General features: G+C 38.7%; 2 protein-coding genes and 1 pseudogene across 5 annotated transcripts; 1 reads left to right on the top strand and 2 right to left on the bottom strand.

Annotated features, from left to right (window-relative positions):
• Nucleotides 1-449: 449 nt before the first annotated feature.
• Nucleotides 450-2,810, bottom strand: LOC145641491 (serine/arginine-rich splicing factor RSZ22A-like). Its single transcript, XM_081692306.1, has 6 exons — nt 2,655-2,810; nt 2,352-2,457; nt 2,151-2,239; nt 1,363-1,588; nt 1,084-1,203; nt 450-727 (listed from the first exon to the last, which is right to left on the bottom strand). Exons 2-6 carry the CDS (start codon nt 2,438-2,440, stop codon nt 691-693), a joined length of 561 nt encoding a protein of 186 aa, XP_081548432.1. The 5' UTR covers nt 2,441-2,457; nt 2,655-2,810; the 3' UTR covers nt 450-690.
• A 593-nt stretch (nt 2,811-3,403) lies between these two features.
• Nucleotides 3,404-5,713, top strand: LOC145641489 (putative sarcosine oxidase pseudogene; annotated as a pseudogene). Its single transcript, XR_014115448.1, has 2 exons — nt 3,404-3,648; nt 4,263-5,713. The product of XR_014115448.1 is annotated as a putative sarcosine oxidase pseudogene (transcript).
• A 129-nt stretch (nt 5,714-5,842) lies between these two features.
• LOC145641488 (uncharacterized) lies at nt 5,843-17,863 on the bottom strand. 3 transcript variants are annotated; one of them, XM_081692301.1, is made up of 10 exons: nt 17,639-17,863; nt 17,320-17,422; nt 15,761-16,298; nt 9,788-15,561; nt 8,364-9,243; nt 7,585-8,261; nt 7,343-7,475; nt 7,156-7,237; nt 6,959-7,065; nt 5,843-6,429 (listed from the first exon to the last, which is right to left on the bottom strand). In XM_081692301.1, the coding sequence occupies exons 2-9, from the start codon at nt 17,368-17,370 to the stop codon at nt 6,963-6,965; spliced, it is 8,238 nt and encodes a 2,745-aa protein (XP_081548427.1). In that variant the 5' UTR covers nt 17,371-17,422; nt 17,639-17,863; the 3' UTR covers nt 5,843-6,429; nt 6,959-6,962. The 3 variants fall into 3 exon arrangements, with proteins under 3 accessions (XP_081548427.1, XP_081548428.1, XP_081548429.1); XM_081692302.1 differs by having other exon boundaries at nt 9,788-15,550; nt 15,774-16,298; XM_081692303.1 differs by lacking the exons at nt 17,320-17,422; nt 17,639-17,863 and having other exon boundaries at nt 15,774-15,913.
• Nucleotides 17,864-18,360: the final 497 nt, after the last annotated feature.

Genomic DNA, 18,360 nt, shown 5'->3' with positions numbered 1-18,360 from the left:
TCTTGAAAAACCTCAACTTCTTATATGCTTGTACCTGCCAGAAGAGTAACAAGCAGCTTGTCTATCCAGGCAAAAACAAAAAAAAGTTGTAATAACGTATGAGGGAGATGCATCATGCTGGTGAGATTCAATCAAGTAAGCTTTGATGAAGGCAGCTGGGATCCACAACTAATCAAAATTGAAGATCCTAGGGAAGACAGCAAGGCACAAAACCAGAGGGGAGGGAGATGCATCATGCTGCCGAGATTCAATTAAGCAGGCTTTTCCAAGTGATGAAGCCAGCCGGGATCCACAATAATTCAAAATTGAAGATCCTGGGGAAGGCAGCGAGCAACAAAACCACAGGGAAGTGTAGAAGCAGAAAACCAATGACGCAGAAGCAGAAGAGGCACACTACCAATGTAGCAGAACCATGAAGACAACCTCGACACAAGAAAACAGTACAAAACTTAGCCAATTTTGCAATGTACTAAAGAGCAAATTGTTAACACTAACAAGCACCAATTCATTGAGTTTGAAACAGATTGCTTCTATACGCAACATAAAAAATACTAATCAACACAGAAAGATAAGAACTTAACCAAATCCAAGATTTGTGGTTGCAGGCAGCACCCAGCTTTAAACAGAGTTGAATGATGTCCAAGCATACTAAAGACTTAATATCAGTATTTTCATAGTAAACTACCCCAATCAGCTCCTGCTCCGACGTCGCTCCCTGACACCATTTCTGCATGAAAGATACAAGGTTTAAGTAGACATAAATTTTGCCTTAATCTTTTATATTGAGTGAAATGTGCACAACTTCGCTCTTAAACATGATCCACCAAAACCAATATGACATGCCACAACACATCACAGGCCAAGACAACAAGTGTTAACCTAAAACGTATACACAATCTGTTTCTTAATAACAGGGTATGAAGGTAAAAAAAAAAAAAAAAGAGTATGTCCAATAATATTTAAAACATTGCACGACAGAATGAGATAGGTGAAAGGTCTGAATTCTAAAGACAAAAAAGTAGCAGTTAGCCAGCATACAAAAGCAGAAAGAAGACAACTCTTCGAAACAAGTAAATTTTATACCCATTTGCGTAAGGCAGTTCTTCACGAGCACGATATGGAGGTGACCTGCTGTAGCTTCTTCCACGGGGTGAGGGGCTACGACGGCGTGGAGGTGGAGACCTACCACGTGGACTGTAGCTCCTGCGGGGGAAAAAAAGTACAATTTGTAACCGGCAATTATATGTCAATCTAATAAAGTGCTGGTCCCCATCCCAAAAATAAAGACATAATTAAATAAATATCATTGCAGAAGATGGAGGGCAGCTTAGACATTGATACTGGTAAATTTGATGACCATACCTTCTGCCATAACTTGGGCTCCTCCTGTATCTTGGACTGCGGCTGCGACGCCTCCCCCCTCCTCCACCACCAACACGTAAACGACATTCACGAGCAAAGTGACCAGGCTCACCACACTCATAGCACTTCAAATCAGATCCACCTCTTCCACCGCCTCTCCCACCACCACGACCTCCACCCCCACCTCTAGAATTATGAGAAAGCTCAACTCTCCAGCCATTTTTACCTGGAGGAAAGAGGGAGGAAAAAGAGCAAGATAAGAAAAGAAGAGAATATGCTATAGTAATAGCAACTAAATCACTAAGCTAAATTAATTTAACTACAACGTTTAAAACAAACCGTAGAATGAAAACTGTCCGCAAAGTAGAAACCAATGCCCCAGTGCTCAATACAAAGACACCAGACAATTTCATTCAGAAAAGGTTAACATTTACTTCATCAACAAGCTAAAAGGCCTCCACAAGTATTTACATAAAGATTCATACACACTCCAATAAAATGATCAATACTGTATAGCACTTAAATCTGTTGATTCTTTCTAGAGAGGGTAAAAAGTCACTATCTTTTAAATTTCATTGGCATATTCCATCTCATAATTGCTGCAAAGAAATTGGGAATACAATTACAACAAATAATGACACACATCTATTGAAGCAATGAAGGACAGAGGACGGCAACACGAAAGAAGGCTAACAAGAAAGATCAACAACACCATACTCGAGTGCACGGAAAAACCATACATTAAACAAAAAAATCATAGACTCTTAATAAAAATGAAAAGAAAATACCATCCAGAGAATGAATGGCATCTTTGGCGTCCCTGGTATCATCGAAATCAATGAAAGCATAGCCTGGAGGTCTCCGAGCAACCCAAACACTGCAAATCAACCCAATTTTCAAGAAATTAGGAAACAACTAGCTGATATTACTCAAAGAAATCCGAATAAAAAGCTGAATCGTTACTAAAGATCCAATTGAAGAAGGCTGACCTTCGAATAACTCCGAAAACGCGAAACTCGTCTTCGAGTTCTCGCTCAGTGACCCGTGGATCCAAGTTTCCAACATATACACGCGACATTGTGCAGAATTAAACACCTAACAGCAACATGTTAGACAAATTCAGATCAATTGAATAGCAAAGATTAAGAATTCAGCAAAATTAAGAGTAAACGATGAATTAGGGTTTGAGAAAACGATGAACGAAAACCTTGGAATTGGATCTGGCGGAAAGATGAAATTCAACAAACAAATTCAACGAAAATGAAGCAAAGGAGAGAGAGAGAGGGGGGTACCTGAATGAAGAGAGATTCTGAGGCGAAAGCAAAGGGTCCGTGTGTTCTTTTCTCCGAAGGAAATTTGAAACCCAGAAGAGAATGAAACCTACAGTTTTTAGGGTTTTAGTATTCGAGGATTCTATCTACTAGTATTTTCAGTCCAAGTCCTTTTGCCTTCTTTATTTACGTTTATACCCTCCTTTCTACCCCTAGACCCTAGCTAATCGTTACTCCCTATTCTTTAACCCCGACATATCATGCTAAGATAAGTTAAATCTAACTTAAGCATGGTGGCGAGAGGGATTGGCCACTGGGAGCTTAAAGCCTTAAACCGCCCATTCTAATGTTTTAACACAACATGTATCGAGTAGGCTTAATCATATAATGAGCCTAACTAGTTTTAAGGAATAAGGGTCTATCCCGATATGACTGACGATATACTTACTACTCAATTCTACCAAACTTAGATTCACAAAGTAATATGTTATGATGTTTTGTGTTGCTATTAAGCCATTGAAATTATATACTACGTATATTTATTTAAATTATATACGGAAGGATAAATATAAAATCTCACATGATAATGTATGATGAGGTTAGGCGAGTGAAAAGGAGATTGTAGTAGTCTCCAAATCTAAATATCTAATCCAAATGACAGGAAAGAAAGCAAAATCGAAATCCAAAACATGTAATATGATGGTGGTGGATAAAACCTATGAATAATATCATAGCTGGATGTGACGTGGGATGTATGTAATAGTGAGTATAAGTTTAGCTCGTGAAAAAGGAGGGACTATTATTGTACAGTAATTTATATGAATCCAAACAAGGGAATCTTATGAATATTGAATATAGGATATCAAATGATTGACTGACTCATACAATTGTCAATATCAAACTTAGTTGTCTCCTCTATTTCATTCTTCATTCTTCATTCTCCAGATTTGAGCTTCATATAATCCAACTGGACGGTGCTCCTTTTTTCGTCTTACAATCCACCCTTGTTACTCTGGTAAGATTAAACCAACTACTCTCCTATCCTTTTCTCACCTTAAAAATTGAGTTTTCTTGTTTCTGGTATTGTTTTATGTTTTCGGTTTTCAGAATATTATACTACATACTACTCCCTCTTTGTCAATTTGTTTCTGTTATTTTCGCCCATCAATGATTTATTTTATTCATGTTCATTGATTTTGGAAGAATTATAAATGAAAAGAGCAAATCCTCATTTTTATCATCATCTAGATTAACCAGCCATAAATCAGGTGATTAAAGTGTAAATAAATGGTTGGAATAAGTGAATAACAAAACCTGAATGTTGATGGGGGTATGTTCATAGTTCATTGGTTTTTATTATGTATTCCTTGTGTTTTTCTATTGTATAGACTAATTCCTGGTTTTATTGTTTAGTTGTTGATTTTACTACTAATATTTCGAGTTGAATACATTTTACATGTATTTTTGTTACTTTAATAACAAAACTACCCTTACTTAATCAAGGTGATATTTTTATTTAAAATTGGGAAGCAAATTAATTTTTGTTCTGTTTGAATTAACCTTATGATATAAATTTGTCTTGTTAATTACATTTCAATCAAGTGGTGATCAATTAGCCTATTTGTATAGAGTGAAATGGATAGCAGAACAACAGGAATTGAGCATGTTCTGGACGTGATTGTTGTGGGAGGAGGGATTATGGGGAGCTGCACTGCATACCAAACTTCAATGAGGGGCTACTCCACACTACTGCTAGACCAGTTCGACTTCCTGCACAACAGGGGTTCCTCCCATGGTGAGTCCCGAACCATTCGGGTCACCTACCCTGAGCCTTATTACTCTTCCATGGTCCTCGAGTCTTCCAAGCTCTGGGAGGAGGCTCAATCACAGGTTGGATACAGGGTCCTTTACCCTACTAATCAGCTTGACATCGGTAAAGCCAATGATCGCTCTCTTCAGGCTGTCATTCGTAGCTGTCAGTCCAACTCAGTTGATTTTCGGGTGCTTGACCACAACCAAGTCACTCAAGAGTTCTCTGGAGGGGTGACTGTGCCTGAGGATTGGATTGGGGTTGTTAGTAGAGGTGCGGGTGTGATCAAGCCAACCAAAGCTGTGTGTATGTTTCAAACCCTTGCCCTCCTAAACGGTGCCATTCTCAAAGACAACATGAAGGTCGTTGACATAAGCAGAGACATGGGAAGTGGTTGCATAGTGGTTTCCACAGCCACAGGGGAGAAATTTTATGGCAGAAAATGTGTCGTCGCTGCAGGTGCATGGATGAACAAGTTAGTGAAGGCAGTTACGGGGCGTGAGGTTCCCATTCAGCCTTTGGAAACTACCATATGCTACTGGAGGATTAAGGAAGAGTATGAAAGGGACTTTTCAATAGATGGGAGGTTTCCTTCCTTTGCTGGATATGGGAGCCCTTATATCTATGGTACCCCTTCTTTGGAGTATCCTAGTTTAATCAAGGTCGGTGTACATGGAGGGCGATTCTGCGACCCAGATAAACGAACATAGATCCCAGATCCAGAGTTAATGGACCTTCTGAAGTTGTGGGTCAAAGAGAGATTTGGGGGTCGGGTTGAGCATGACCGTCCAGTCTCATCACAATCCTGCATGTATTCAATGACCCCAGACGAAGATTATGTGATAGACTTCTTAGGAGGCGAGTTTGGGAAAAATGTGGTCATTGCGGGGGGGTTTTCCGGACATGGATTCAAGATGGGTCCGGTAATAGGGAGGGTGGTGGCAGACTTGGTGCTCCTAGGAGAAGCCAAAGGGGTAGAGATGGAGCACTTCAAGCTAGCCAGGTTCGACGAGAATCCTAAAGGTAACATCAAGGAGTTTGCAGTACAAGTGGGCACTTCCAAGCTATGACTTGATGATGTATTTGATTTCATTTACTTTAGACCCTTGTGCTAGGCTTAAGGTGTGCGTGTGTTTGTGACTAGTATAGTAGTAAGCAGCAAACAGTTGCTTGAATAGTTGAATGTATTGTCTTAGCCTTCGAGTACTTGTCTATTTGTTGTGGCTTTGTGGGCAAATGAAGTATCTTTTCTATGTAAAATATCAAAGAATCCTACAGATACATGAAACTGAAAAACCATCAGTTTAAACTGATAGCATACGTAGTAAATTTCAAGCTTTTTTTAGTTCTAATTTTCAAAACGATAACATAAAATTATGGACAGAAAGCCACAAGGGGATACTCCAAAACATTCCCATTTTCTATACAAAACAAACTCAGTATTGAGGACTCGGAAGGACTTCCCGACATACATTGTCGCTACAAACTAGTATTCAGGACTAGAAAGAACTCCCTGACAAATATAAACGTCAGTATTTTTCTATTCCAAATGTAATTGGTGTATCAAACAATTAAAATTCCACCAAAAAAAAACATGAACCGCATGCGCTAACTAGATACATTTGTACATTGTACACGGCTCCAAGCCTACAGAAACCCTTTTAAGTTGTAAGTGTGCAAAACCCACAAATTTTTAGCTGTACTCCATGTAACAAAAATGCTATATCTTTAACCATCATATCCATTCTACGGTAAACCCCCGGCTTCTTACTGAATGTAAAGCTGACTGAGATTCACCAGAACTAAAAACAGCAGCAAATCTCAGTTTCCCCAGTCTAGCATTGAGTTAAACATATTAAAGCAGTATAACCTCAGTATGCTGGGAGAAATCTTAACGAACATTATGAAGTTAGGCTGCAGTCTAATAAGAATCATCATTACAGCTAGAGCATCCCTTAACTTGTTCACTTCACATTAATTCTGATACTGCATTTCATCAACAAGACAAGCATAAGCACAGCTCAGTGGCTTACTAAAGTTAGAAAGAAAAAGAAAAAAAAAGTACATACATCAAGGTGAAGCAGGCAAATGCATATCAACAATGCCAATATTCATGTAAAAGGAAAAAAGGATAACTAGTTCGCCTTACATTTAAGATCTAACAAGAATGGACAAAGCTCAAAGAATCAAATAAAAGCAGGCCACTTAGGAGCCATATTAAGTGAATGGCATCACGAATTGATTTGAGTTCATCAACAGTACTCAATTTACTCCAAACAAATTATTGACCTGTAACTAACACTATATCTCCCTTGCCAATCAAAACTCGCATTGTGGCATATGCTTGGATACAGAATATTATACTCCCCAATAAGGAACGCAAGTTAACTTGAGGCATATTCACAGTGAAGCAATCTAGATGATGGCAATAGTGTCATACTAGCTCTAGCAAATTTTTATAAAATCTAAAAAGTATTCGTAACAAAAGAGTAATTACCATACATAAAGAAGCTACCTTTTCAAACTATGAGTGAGGCTAATAATGCATGCAATACAGCCCAATAAATCATGATGCCAAGGCGAAACGCAGGTTGACGCATTAGTGTTCGGTCACAAGATACCCTGGCAAGAAGCAAAGAGGAAAACAATCAAACATTAAGAGAATACAAATTGGTGAAATAACATTGCAGGAGAAAATACCAAGCAACCTACCATAGACCATCAATCATATCGCTGACAGGCCTTGTGAACCTTGGGACGAATCTTGACGTTGTAAGTGATTTGAAGCCATGGACTGAAGAAAAGAATCGACGAAGAAGAAAAACACATGTGCTCAGCAAGGGGAAGAGGCAATCCAATACTTCAGAAATAAGAAGCACAAAAAAAGGAAAATTAGTACCTTTATCATCATCTTCATCCTCAATTCTACCAGAATTTTCAGCATCTGCATCAATAGCTATAGAAACTTGGTCATTGTTCACTTTGCGTAAACTCCGAACTTGAGAAGGAGCTGGTGATGTCCATTTGTTTACCTGCAAGACATGTATCACAGAAGAAACTTAAACAGATAGACACAGCATACTAGTTGCTCTCTTGCAAAACTACAAGATATTGACATAAATAAAAATAGAAGACACATACCGCTGGTTCAACCTCAACGATTTCAGAGGTTCCTAAACCAGAGACCCCAACACCCTGGAGTGATTTTAGATGTAGCTCTTTCTCATGCAGTGAAGCTTCAAGAGCTGCTTTTGTGTGTAACAATTCTTCCATCTTATTTCGTTCTGCTTGTAGAAGTGTATCCTTACTTTGTGCTGCAAGCCTCAAGTCTTCCAATTCAGATATAATTGATGTTATGTCCCTCTGAACATGTTCCTTGTACTCATCCTGAGGACTAACATTGCCATCAACAGCATGGACATTGTGCTTCAGAACACCAGAAAAGCTAGAATTCAACCATGTTAGAAAATCATGAAGCTCGCTAGAAGATCGTTCTTTTGTCATCTTTGTCACTTCTAAGACGTCATTAGTGCATCTAGTGACCTCTTGCCTTAAGAAAGAAACTTCTGCATCTCGATCCTGCAACTGCGTTTGAAGATTTTCAATTTCAGAGAGAAGACCTTCAGACATATGGTGCAGCTCATCAAACTTGTTCACAGTCACAGAGAGCTTTTTAAGGGCCTTAGCACGAGAAGCTTCTACATTCTCCAAATCTATATTCTTCTGTTCTAATGCTTTTTCCAGCTTTTCAATCTCACTTCTCAGGGCTTCCATCTGATTCTCTTCCTCCTCTAGTGCTTGCATCAGAGCCTCAATTTCTGCCAAAAAAAACAACACATTTACAGGGAAACTCATGGTCAAATTCGGCAGAGTTATTAATTACAGAAAATATATCAAGATTGAATGATAAAATGCTAAACCTTGTTCTTTGGCAGCCACCACACCAGTCAGTGACTTAAACTTTTCCCCTAACTCAGTTGAACTGAGACAGTCCTCCTGTAGTTCAGCCACCCTTTGTTCCAACAAGCTCCTGTCTTTACCTAAAGCATCCAGCTTGTTCTCCAAATCATGAGCATAATCCGTCATTGATTTCAGATCCCGGGAACAATGTGCAGCAGTAGCTTCGGCTTCCTTAATTTGGCTTACAAGCTCCATGCATATCCGTTCCCTTTGGACATCCTTCTCTTGAAGCTCCTTTTGCAAATCAAATATTGTAGATTTCATCTCTTTGCTTTGACCTTCAATACCCTTGATTCCAAAATCAACAAAATCTTTTACAGACCCCAAAAGCTTATCAGCCAGAAGTTTTACAGATTCCTCAGAAGACGAAACCGCAACCCCGCTAAAGTTAACACCATCAGCTGTAGGCAAAACCGGCAAGTTGATTCTAAGCTCCTCAGCAGAAAAATTTTCTCCAATCAATTGGGCTTTTCTATTTTCAATCTCCATGATGGAGCTAATGCATGCTTCATATAGAAGAGATAAGATTCTACGGAATACAACTCCCTCCATGTCTTTTTCTTTCCCGACTGATTCTAAACGGATGTTGTCACCCTTGATGGATTCCAAGGAGTTTCTTTGAGAAGCAATTTCTCTTAGCATGGTGCCAACGACAGCAGATAACCACTCAGCCTCTGTTCTCAACGACATTGAATGACTTTGTAATCTCTCCTTAAAATCACCAATAGTTTCTGTTAGCTGCTGAAGATGCTGTTCAATAACCTCACAGACTTCAAAGCCAGCACTCTCATCCAAAGAATCAGGGATCTTATTGCCCCACGAAGTTCTTGACCAGAAATCCTGTAACAGGAAAGCCTCAACTTAGAAATTAAAAGAGACGAACACACCAATACCAACACCACAAGTATCAATCTTTGCTCAATTGATTAGTAGTTCCAGCAAATAACAAATTAAAACTTAAGTGAATTAAATAATTTGTCTACTGCCAGAAAGAGTCACAGCAATAAGTAAAGATACAGAGTCTAAAACATAAGGCATCTTCCTATACTCTATTCTAAAAAGTTTTTCGCTTCCTTGGTTGAAGCATGCAATGCAGCTATATATATACCGCAATTCTAAATTATTGAAAATATGAGATCATATGTCATGAGATAGCCGGAATTTAGATTCCAGCAAAGCTGCATTAACCTATGTCAAGTTGTCAACATTCCAATAACCAATCAAGCAGGAAATGCAGAGAGAGAAAAAGGGGCAGACCTTACTACTTCTCTAAAAATAAAAGCTACTATAACACAAGTTATTATCCAAGGAAAGAAATAATAAACAAGAACAAACGCCTATAATTTACATCAGTAGACAACAATAAATGCTTGAAATGTAGTACCTTGAATCTGGAATTAACAGAGACCAGGCCAACTTGATCTTTAGCAGACACTGAATTTGTGCCAACATCCACGTTAGACTCCATTTGAGCCCTCACATTGTGCAAGAGCTCTAAATCCTTTGCGAACACATCATCACTGAGCGTAGATATATCAAAGAAGACTTTCTTCACTCCATTGACGCTGGACTTTAACCTCTCCAGTTCAGCAAGTTGCTGCTCTCTCTCATCAGACAATTTATCTACATGAGAAAGAGCTTCAACTTTGGCCGAATTTGCAAGATCCCTTTCCTTTGAGAGATTTATAATCTCAACCTGAGCTCTTTCCAATTCTTCTTGCAGACCATCATTCCTTTCCTGAACTTCATTCAACTCAGCCAACAGAAGCTCAGCTGATCTTTTGGATTTCTTTGCCTCCAGCTCAAAAGAAGCAGTGGAGTTTTGTAGATCAGAGAACGATTTTACAATTTCTTCCAACTTTTGTAGTGGATCATCAAAAATATTTCCTCCAAAAGCACTGATCTCACCTAGTTTGCTAAGCACCAAGCTTAAAGTATTGCGATTTTGCTGTAAATGTTGCTCAGCTTCTAAGAGACGGTCTTTCAAAGATAAAGTTTCAGCTTCAAATGCTTTGAAAGTTTCTATTTGGAGACACAAGTCACTTATCTTCTGACTAGACTCTGCGAGAGAAGATTCATGGCTGTTGATTGTAGATTTCAATCGATTTATTTCGGCAGTCATCTCCTCAATGTTCTGTTTCAGACCATCTCTTTGCTGGACTAGTGACTTACCTTTTCTAACAGCAAGATTTAGCTTCTCACGAAGAGAGGCTGACTTCTGCTCTTCCTGATTAACAAGTTCCACAAGTTCCTTCTGTCTCTTATTTACTTCTTCCAGTTCACTCACCACAGATTGATTCTTCTGCATGTATAAATTACTCTCCTCCCTGAGCCTTACAATTTCATCTAAAGCCTCAGCAAGCTCTCGATTCAGATCTGCAACATTCTGCCCCTCATGGACTCTGCTCCTGGACATGGAATCATCCAAATCAATGACATCCTTTTCATAGAGATGCTCATTCTCCGTATTTGTCACCATTAATGCTTTTGCAGTATGCGCCAAAGTGTGTTCTTGTACCCCTACTTTATGATCGTGACCTTCTACATCAACTTCTCTATCATGATTCAAAAGTTTTACAATCAATCTTTCCAAGACCTGAATATTACTGACATCAGAAGACTCGTCTTCAGTTCCAGAATCCTGAAGCGCATCAAGAATCAAGTCCTGTAGTCTCTTTAAGGCACTCTCAATCTGATTCATCTGATCCACATTTTCAAGGTTCTTTGCCAAGTTCCCCTGCAAAACGCTAGCTTCTTTCCTTAAACTATCCAGCTCAAGCTCATATTGCTCAATGGTATGCAAAGCTATTTCACGATCAGAAGTCAAAGTCACCAAGCTACTTGAAAGAGTCTCCTTGTCTTGAATGACTGATTGCAGAGAGGATTCAAGCTCGGATATTCTTCTTTGAGATTCTTCTAGGTCAGTTAACAGTGAAACACGATAACTTTCGAACTTATCAATCTTCTGCTGAAGAGATTTTGTGTGGACATCAGCTTCAGACAATGCACTTTCCTTCTCATGAAGAATCGTTTCGAGTTCATATGCTCTTCTCTGTGATTCTTCAAGATCAGATGACAGTGATTCACAATAATTCTCAAGGTTTTCAATTTTCTGCTGAAGAGACCTCATGTGGTGGTCGGCCTCTGACACAGCAGTCCCTAACCAGTGAATCCTTTCTTCGGGTTCCATAGATCTTATCTGAGTAGGTGTATTTATCCTATCCAAAACCTCCTCCCATCTTTGCACCAAAATATTTCTTTCCATCAATGATTGCTCCAGCATGTCATTTTGTTCAGCCAATTCATAATACTTTGCCTGCAACTCCTCATATTTCCTTCTCGAATCATCATCCAGATTTGAGGTAGGTTGCACATCATCCTTGCTTCCATCTGTAACAACAAAGCCAGTATCTGAGTATGACCCTCCTCCAACAGAGCTCCTTTGGTCCCACTCAGCCGGTGGCAATGAATTGCCAGCAACTGTCTTACCCAGCCATTCAACCTTCTCTAAGATGTCTTTTGAGTGAAAATGGTCTGGCAGCTCAAGATCTTCCAAAATCTCCTCGATCCTCTGAAGGGTAGAATCTTTTAGAAGAAAAGACTCTCTTAGTGCCGTTGCCGAGTTACGAATGTATGTCAGCTCAGATTCCAGAGCTTCCATACGTTCACCAGCCTCTGAATAGTCCTTTAGTTTCTCTTCGACCTCAAGAATCCTAGAATCTTTCAACTGCAACTCCTGCGAGTACTTATCAAGTTCACTTGACATCTCTACCAGAGACTGTTTAAGACTGTCACGCTGCACAACCAAGCCTTTTCCCTTTGCAACAGCAATGCTAAGCTTTTCTCTAACAGAAGCAACCCGCTGCTCCGATTGCTCAAGCTCCTTCACTTTCTGCAGTAACTCAGCTTGCATAACATCAAAGCCGTCTTTTGCCTGAACCAAGCTCACCCTGAGGACAAGGACGTCATTCTGCTGCTGAATAATCAAAGAATTTAACGACTCTACATAGCTCTGCAGCTCATCAAGCTCTACTGCCCTAAAGTTGGCTTCATTAGTTGATAAGCTGGCCTGCTTTTCTAGCTCCTTAAATTTCTGAATAAGCAACAAAACTAAAGACTGCAGGCTTAAAGCAGGTGATTCATCTAAGTTCACCTCTGTATCATGAATCTTTAGCAATTCCTTGACATCCAAAATAAGCTTCGGTAATGCTTCTGTGTTCAAACATCTTTCATTCAGTTCCTCAATGTCATGCACTTTCTTCAACAGGTCTGAGGACAATTTGTTGTTTGACTCCTTAAGCTGCAGTACGTCACCAAGCAAATTTCCCAATTTAGCTACAATGGCCTCATAATAACTAACATCCAACAGACCCTGTTGGTTGTTCTCATTGTGAAGTACTTTACTATCTTCACATTGTTCAACACTGACATGTAGCAAATTCGCCACATCAGCAGAAAATTTCTGTAATAGACCAATAGCCAAACTGTGTTCTTCATTAACAGCATGCAACTTTTCCTCTACTTCTACATATGAGCTAGAAAGTTTATCATGAGCATCAAGCCTCGACTTGCAGTTCTGAATCACTTCACAGGCAGCGTTTAGAGATATAGAGAATCGGTCAAAAACGTTCATGTCATGGCTCACCTCACACAGAAGAGGGTAAGCAGCTGCAGATCTAACAACTGTGTCTAGCTTCTGAACCATCGGAACAAGCTCGGCAAAGGCAGAATTCCATTCCCTCTCAACTGATAATATATTCTCTCTCATTTCCCTCTTCATGGTTTCAACTTCATTGAGAACCATAGAAGTCAACTCAACTGAGCTTTTTCGCAGCTCCTTTAGTTGAACCTGCAATACATTGATTGTAGATTGAGTGTCGGTCAACTTCTTATCAAGTTCGACATTCTGCATCTGGGAATCTGCATATTGTCTTTCCAGAACTTCACATAAATCTTCAAGCTGAGTTTTCTTTGCTTCAGTATCATGTGCATGTTGATTCATAACTTCGCAAAATACTTCCAGCTCAATGTTTCTTGCTTCAAGATTATTACTGACACCCTTCAGAGCTTCAACTTCGTCCTCAAGCTCACCACAGGCTACAACAGCAGCTTTACATCGAATACTTTCTTCCATGAACAGAGCATCCACATGTTCAACATTCTGAGCAAGGGCCTGAAGTATACCTGCCAAAGAACTTATTTGCTTCTTTGCAGCAAAATAGGGATCAAGAAGCCCTATACTTTCAGTTAAGGAGCTTTCCTCGGGCCCTTGGTCATCAACACTAGCTTTGGTCTCAAAAGCTTGAATCAATTTTGAAACTCCAGGAGCTGTATTTTTACCAGATGATCGACTAAGAGATACTGAGTGAGAATGCATGCTGTCAACTTCCTTTTCAAGTTTTTGCATCATTTTCTCAGCCTCCTCTAGATATCCCTTAATAGTTAAAGCACCCTCACAGGAACCAGATTGTATATTACAAAGAGATGCATCAGACACGTCTCCAGCTGCAGAGGCAACTGACAGTGATGCAGCTTCAGGGTCCTCTTTTGCAAAATTTTCAGCAGAACTATCAGTGTCAGCTGTTCGGAAATGAGTCCTGGATCCAATCCCCACAGAAGAATGAATTTCCCTGGTATCAGTCTCATGTATTCTTGCTTTATGAATGTTCAAGCTGCTATGGAGAGCAATGTTTTCTTCAGCCATTAGTTCGAGACGTGAAACTGCTTCTCTCAGTTCAGCCTCAAGCTGCACATGTTCCTGATGTTGCATTGACACCGTTTCTTGGTAAACAACAAGTTCAATAGAGAGTTTTCCAAACTCCTGGACAAGGAAATCGTCGTGATCTTTTAGCTCCTTGTTTTCTTCAATCAAGACTGCAAGGCTTGAATTCAAACCAGAATTTTCATGCTGCAAAGTCGCAATCATTCCCCTACAATCTGCCAAATCTCCTGAAAGCATCTCCTTCTCATGAAAAAGAACTTCCTTTTCTTCCTCAAACTTCTTCCTCTCATCAGTCACAGAAGCAAGGGTGATTTTCAAGTTGGTAATTTCCTGCTCCAGTACATCCAATTGAGTGCTACTACTAGAAATATCCAGTGAGAGCTTTTGATTTTCATGGGAATATTGTTCCATCGCCTCCTCAAATTTATTACGTTGCTCAGACACTAATTCTAAACTTTTCAATAGCTTTTCATTCTCTACCTGCGAAGCTTCCAATAAAACCTTAGAATTGGCCAAGTCTGCAGAAAGACTGGAGATTTGCATGATAGACTCGTCCAATTTAATCTCCAGTTCATCAACTTTGGCAGAAAATTTCACTCTCTCTTCTTTGGCATGATGATACACGTTCTGAAAGCTCAGTTTCTCACTGATAGCAACCTCCAGTTCAGATCTGCACTGAGCAAGCTCCAGACTGAGGCTTTTATTGCATTCTTGAACATCTGTAAGCAATGCAGTAAGAGCAGGTGCTTCATGATCACGATCAGTTTGTTGTTCATTCTTCTCAAGAAATTGCAAATATAATAAGTCTTTTGAAATGTTTGCTAGGTAAAGCTGCTCCTGGATTGTCTCAGAAAGAGCAACCATCTCATTTTTGGGCACAGCTAGATTGTCAAGATGTGTTATTTCTCTTGACTTGATCAAGTACCTAAAATCACCTTCAGAGAGCCCCTTCAGCACCTCAGCAAGTTGAACCAGGTCCAAGAAGTTGCCTTGTACACCTGAGCACAAAGATTGGTCCCCAGAAGAGTCTACAAGGCTGTTCTCAACATCTTTGTGACTTTTACCATCAATCACACTAGATCCTTCTAGTGAGTTGGTCTCATCACACCCTTCGACAGATATCTGATCAAAATGAGCTTGATTTTCTTTGCTTTCAAAATGTCTTGAATCACTTGCAGATTGTGAATTGAGTTCCTTCGGACTTGCTAGTTCAGCATGCGTAGGGATTGTCTCAGCAGGAACAGAAACTTCAACAGTTTCAAGATCTCCTCTGAACCCACTGACTGCAGCAGTAGAAATACCAAGCTCCGCTTCAGGATTAGGAGTAATCAACTTTTCTGTGATGGCATTTGATGCTGGTGGAAACTCATCTGGCTTAAGCTCAACATTTTTATCACAATGCTTCAGATCAAAATTCTCAGCATCCTGCATTGCCCCTACCCAGGAACAAACGAGCATAAAATTATACATCAAATTTGGAAGATATCAATGTGTCAACAAATTATCAGAAAAGTGAAGGGGCATAATGATAACGATGATGACAGATTGACAGCGATAATCATAATAAAACTATGATAGAATAACGAAGATGGGAATAATGAAATCCAACAGGAAAAATAAGAGAGAAGGCACAACCTAAAACTGATACCTGATCTCCCTCATGCATGCCCTTCACTTCAATAGAACCAACAGCAACCATTTTAGCATCAGATGCTGCTACAGGGGCAGAATCAGAACTGGGAGCCAAACCATCAACATGCAGAGTGTTGGATTCAGAAGAAACTGATGTCCCAGCCCCTTCAGCCCCACAAGTTATCTCTACCTCTCCCTCATTTGAAGTATTAAATCCAAGTTCATGATTTAATGCAGTCTCTGCTGACACCAAGCCTGGTGAGTCTGCATAATTCTGGGAATCAGGAGATGTATCCTGTGATTTCTTCAAAGGCTTCTGAGTATCATTGGTAGAGTCTAAAGAATGCGCTGAAGATTCCACTTCTGCTCCAGCAACTTGTGATGATTCTGCTTCTGTTGTATCAGCAACAGTATTCAAGTTGGCATCAACATTACTTTGTCCAGACTTATCAGCTTTACTGGTGGACCTACTACTGGTTTTTCCATCTTTTCCTTTTCCATCTTTCCCTTTATTATCCTTTTTCTGACGGTATTGTTGTAGCTGGAAAATTCCATACAAAACAAAATCCAATTAATATCCCCAAGACAAAAGTTAAGTAGCATGTGCTTAAGTATACTTGTTAAGATGACAAAGGAGTATTAGTTTCCACAAAAAAAAAAAGAGAAAACTGTTAGGTTTCCAGGAAAGTGCAGAGGAAGTAAACCTAATATACCACTACTGACTTACTGAGTTATAAGAATAAACACTTAGGTCAGTTTAAGAGATGTCATGAATCAAATTTAAGAAACCACGCAGAGAGAAATAAACGTTCAAGTCTTCAATTTATGTGTTCTCACACCGGTAAACTCAGCTACATGGCAAACTTTGTCATCAAACAACTAGCTGATGTATATTAAAAATAATTAAGGGATAAAATATCCTAAATAACCATATTTTTCTATTTGTGTTGATATTATTGAAACTCCTTAAAAATATAACATTAAATAAAAAAATATATATATAAGTCGGAAATTCCTATATGGTTTCTGATATAACAATCAATATGATGGTAAACTCATGATCCTTGGAATTGGACATTAATTCAACCATTGGCTAAGAATAAATATCCCAAATAGTTGGATGACTTTCAAAGATAACAACTATTTTCTAAAAAAAAAAAAAGTAGTGTCTTATAAATAGCACAAGATCTCCCTCTCATGACTAGAATCAATTAGCATATAATCACATTCTTAGACAAGCTTATTATGGTCATTAAGCTTCAAATGCTAATTCCGGCAACGCTCATTTTCGATATAGATAAATGTTGTTTTGTTGAATCATACATTTCCATGAGCTGAGCTAGTTGGTTCTCTCTGCACAGATTTCGCATCCTGTCTTCCAAGTTCTTTGATTTGGTTTAAGCAGTATAATTGATTTAATTGTAGGGTTATACTATCAAATATTAGGAACAACAAATATCGAGATTTGAAAATTACATAGAATTCCCAGCCAAATTGCTTAAATAAGCTGAAATAAACAGAAATTACGCAAGTAAAAAGAGAGAAAGAAAAGGAAATGGAACCTTTTTGCGGCCAGCAGTAAGAAGATCGGTCCGGTTCGGCTTTTTGTCCATTCCGAACCGGGCTTAGGTCTAAGAAGAGGGCTCAATCAGCAACATCCAATCACTAGCAATCAAAAATTCAAAATCAATTTCAATTGAATAGTCAAACTCAAACTCAAATGCAATCAGTCATCGAATAATTCCTTGCAATCTAATTCAACAAATTAATAAACAAAATGTACATAGTAAGTAGTTGAATTGGGGAAAGTGAAAAATTGAAGATGAAAAACCTAAAATTGCAAAAAAAAAAATTGAAGAGAGAGAAAGTAGAAAAAAAAACCTGGATTGAATTGAAGAAATAAGAGAGATCTAGTGTAGAAATAAAGATGAATGAGTTGTAAGGTTGGTGTTGGATGTCGGTTGCTTATGGTGTGAGTCTTAGATCTGACGCAAATGAACAAATTCTGGTATACAATCACAACAAGGAAGAAGAAGACGAGGACGAAAGATCGAAAAATTATGTGTAAAATGTTGTTAGTTGCTCAACATGAAAAACGAGGATTTGATTTGCTTGCATTACTTGCTTGTTTTGGCCCAGATCTATTGGGCTAATACTAATGTTAAATGACAATATAATTTATGCAACGCTAGCCCAAGTGCCCAACTCAATGTCAACCGTTTAAAGAAATTCCTAATCCACTTTCTTTCATTTTCAACTACATCGGATCGGTGTTCACACTTTCCCATTAACTAGTATTTTGACCCATTTGATGCACGGCTAGTTATTTAGGTTAATTATTTTTATATATAAGTATGTTTTTCAAAAGTTAAAACATTTGATATATTATACGAAATAATTGTTTTATTGCTAAAACTTTAAAGAAAAAAAAAAGTCATAATAGAACTGTGAAAGAAGATGAAGGAATTTGGTTAGGTATACTGTATATACATGAAGATTGTGGGATATGAAATGTTATATTAGTTTATGTTATATTTTAAGTCTAAGAGATGAAAAGACAATTTTTATTATAATTCATATGTTTATGTAATGTGTACTAATTA

This window comes from Chenopodium album, chromosome 8 (genome assembly GCF_948465745.1).
Source record: "Chenopodium album chromosome 8, dcCheAlbu1.1, whole genome shotgun sequence".
Classification (NCBI taxonomy): Eukaryota; Viridiplantae; Streptophyta; class Magnoliopsida; order Caryophyllales; family Amaranthaceae; genus Chenopodium; species Chenopodium album.
This window is presented reverse-complemented; position numbering and strand designations above follow the sequence as displayed.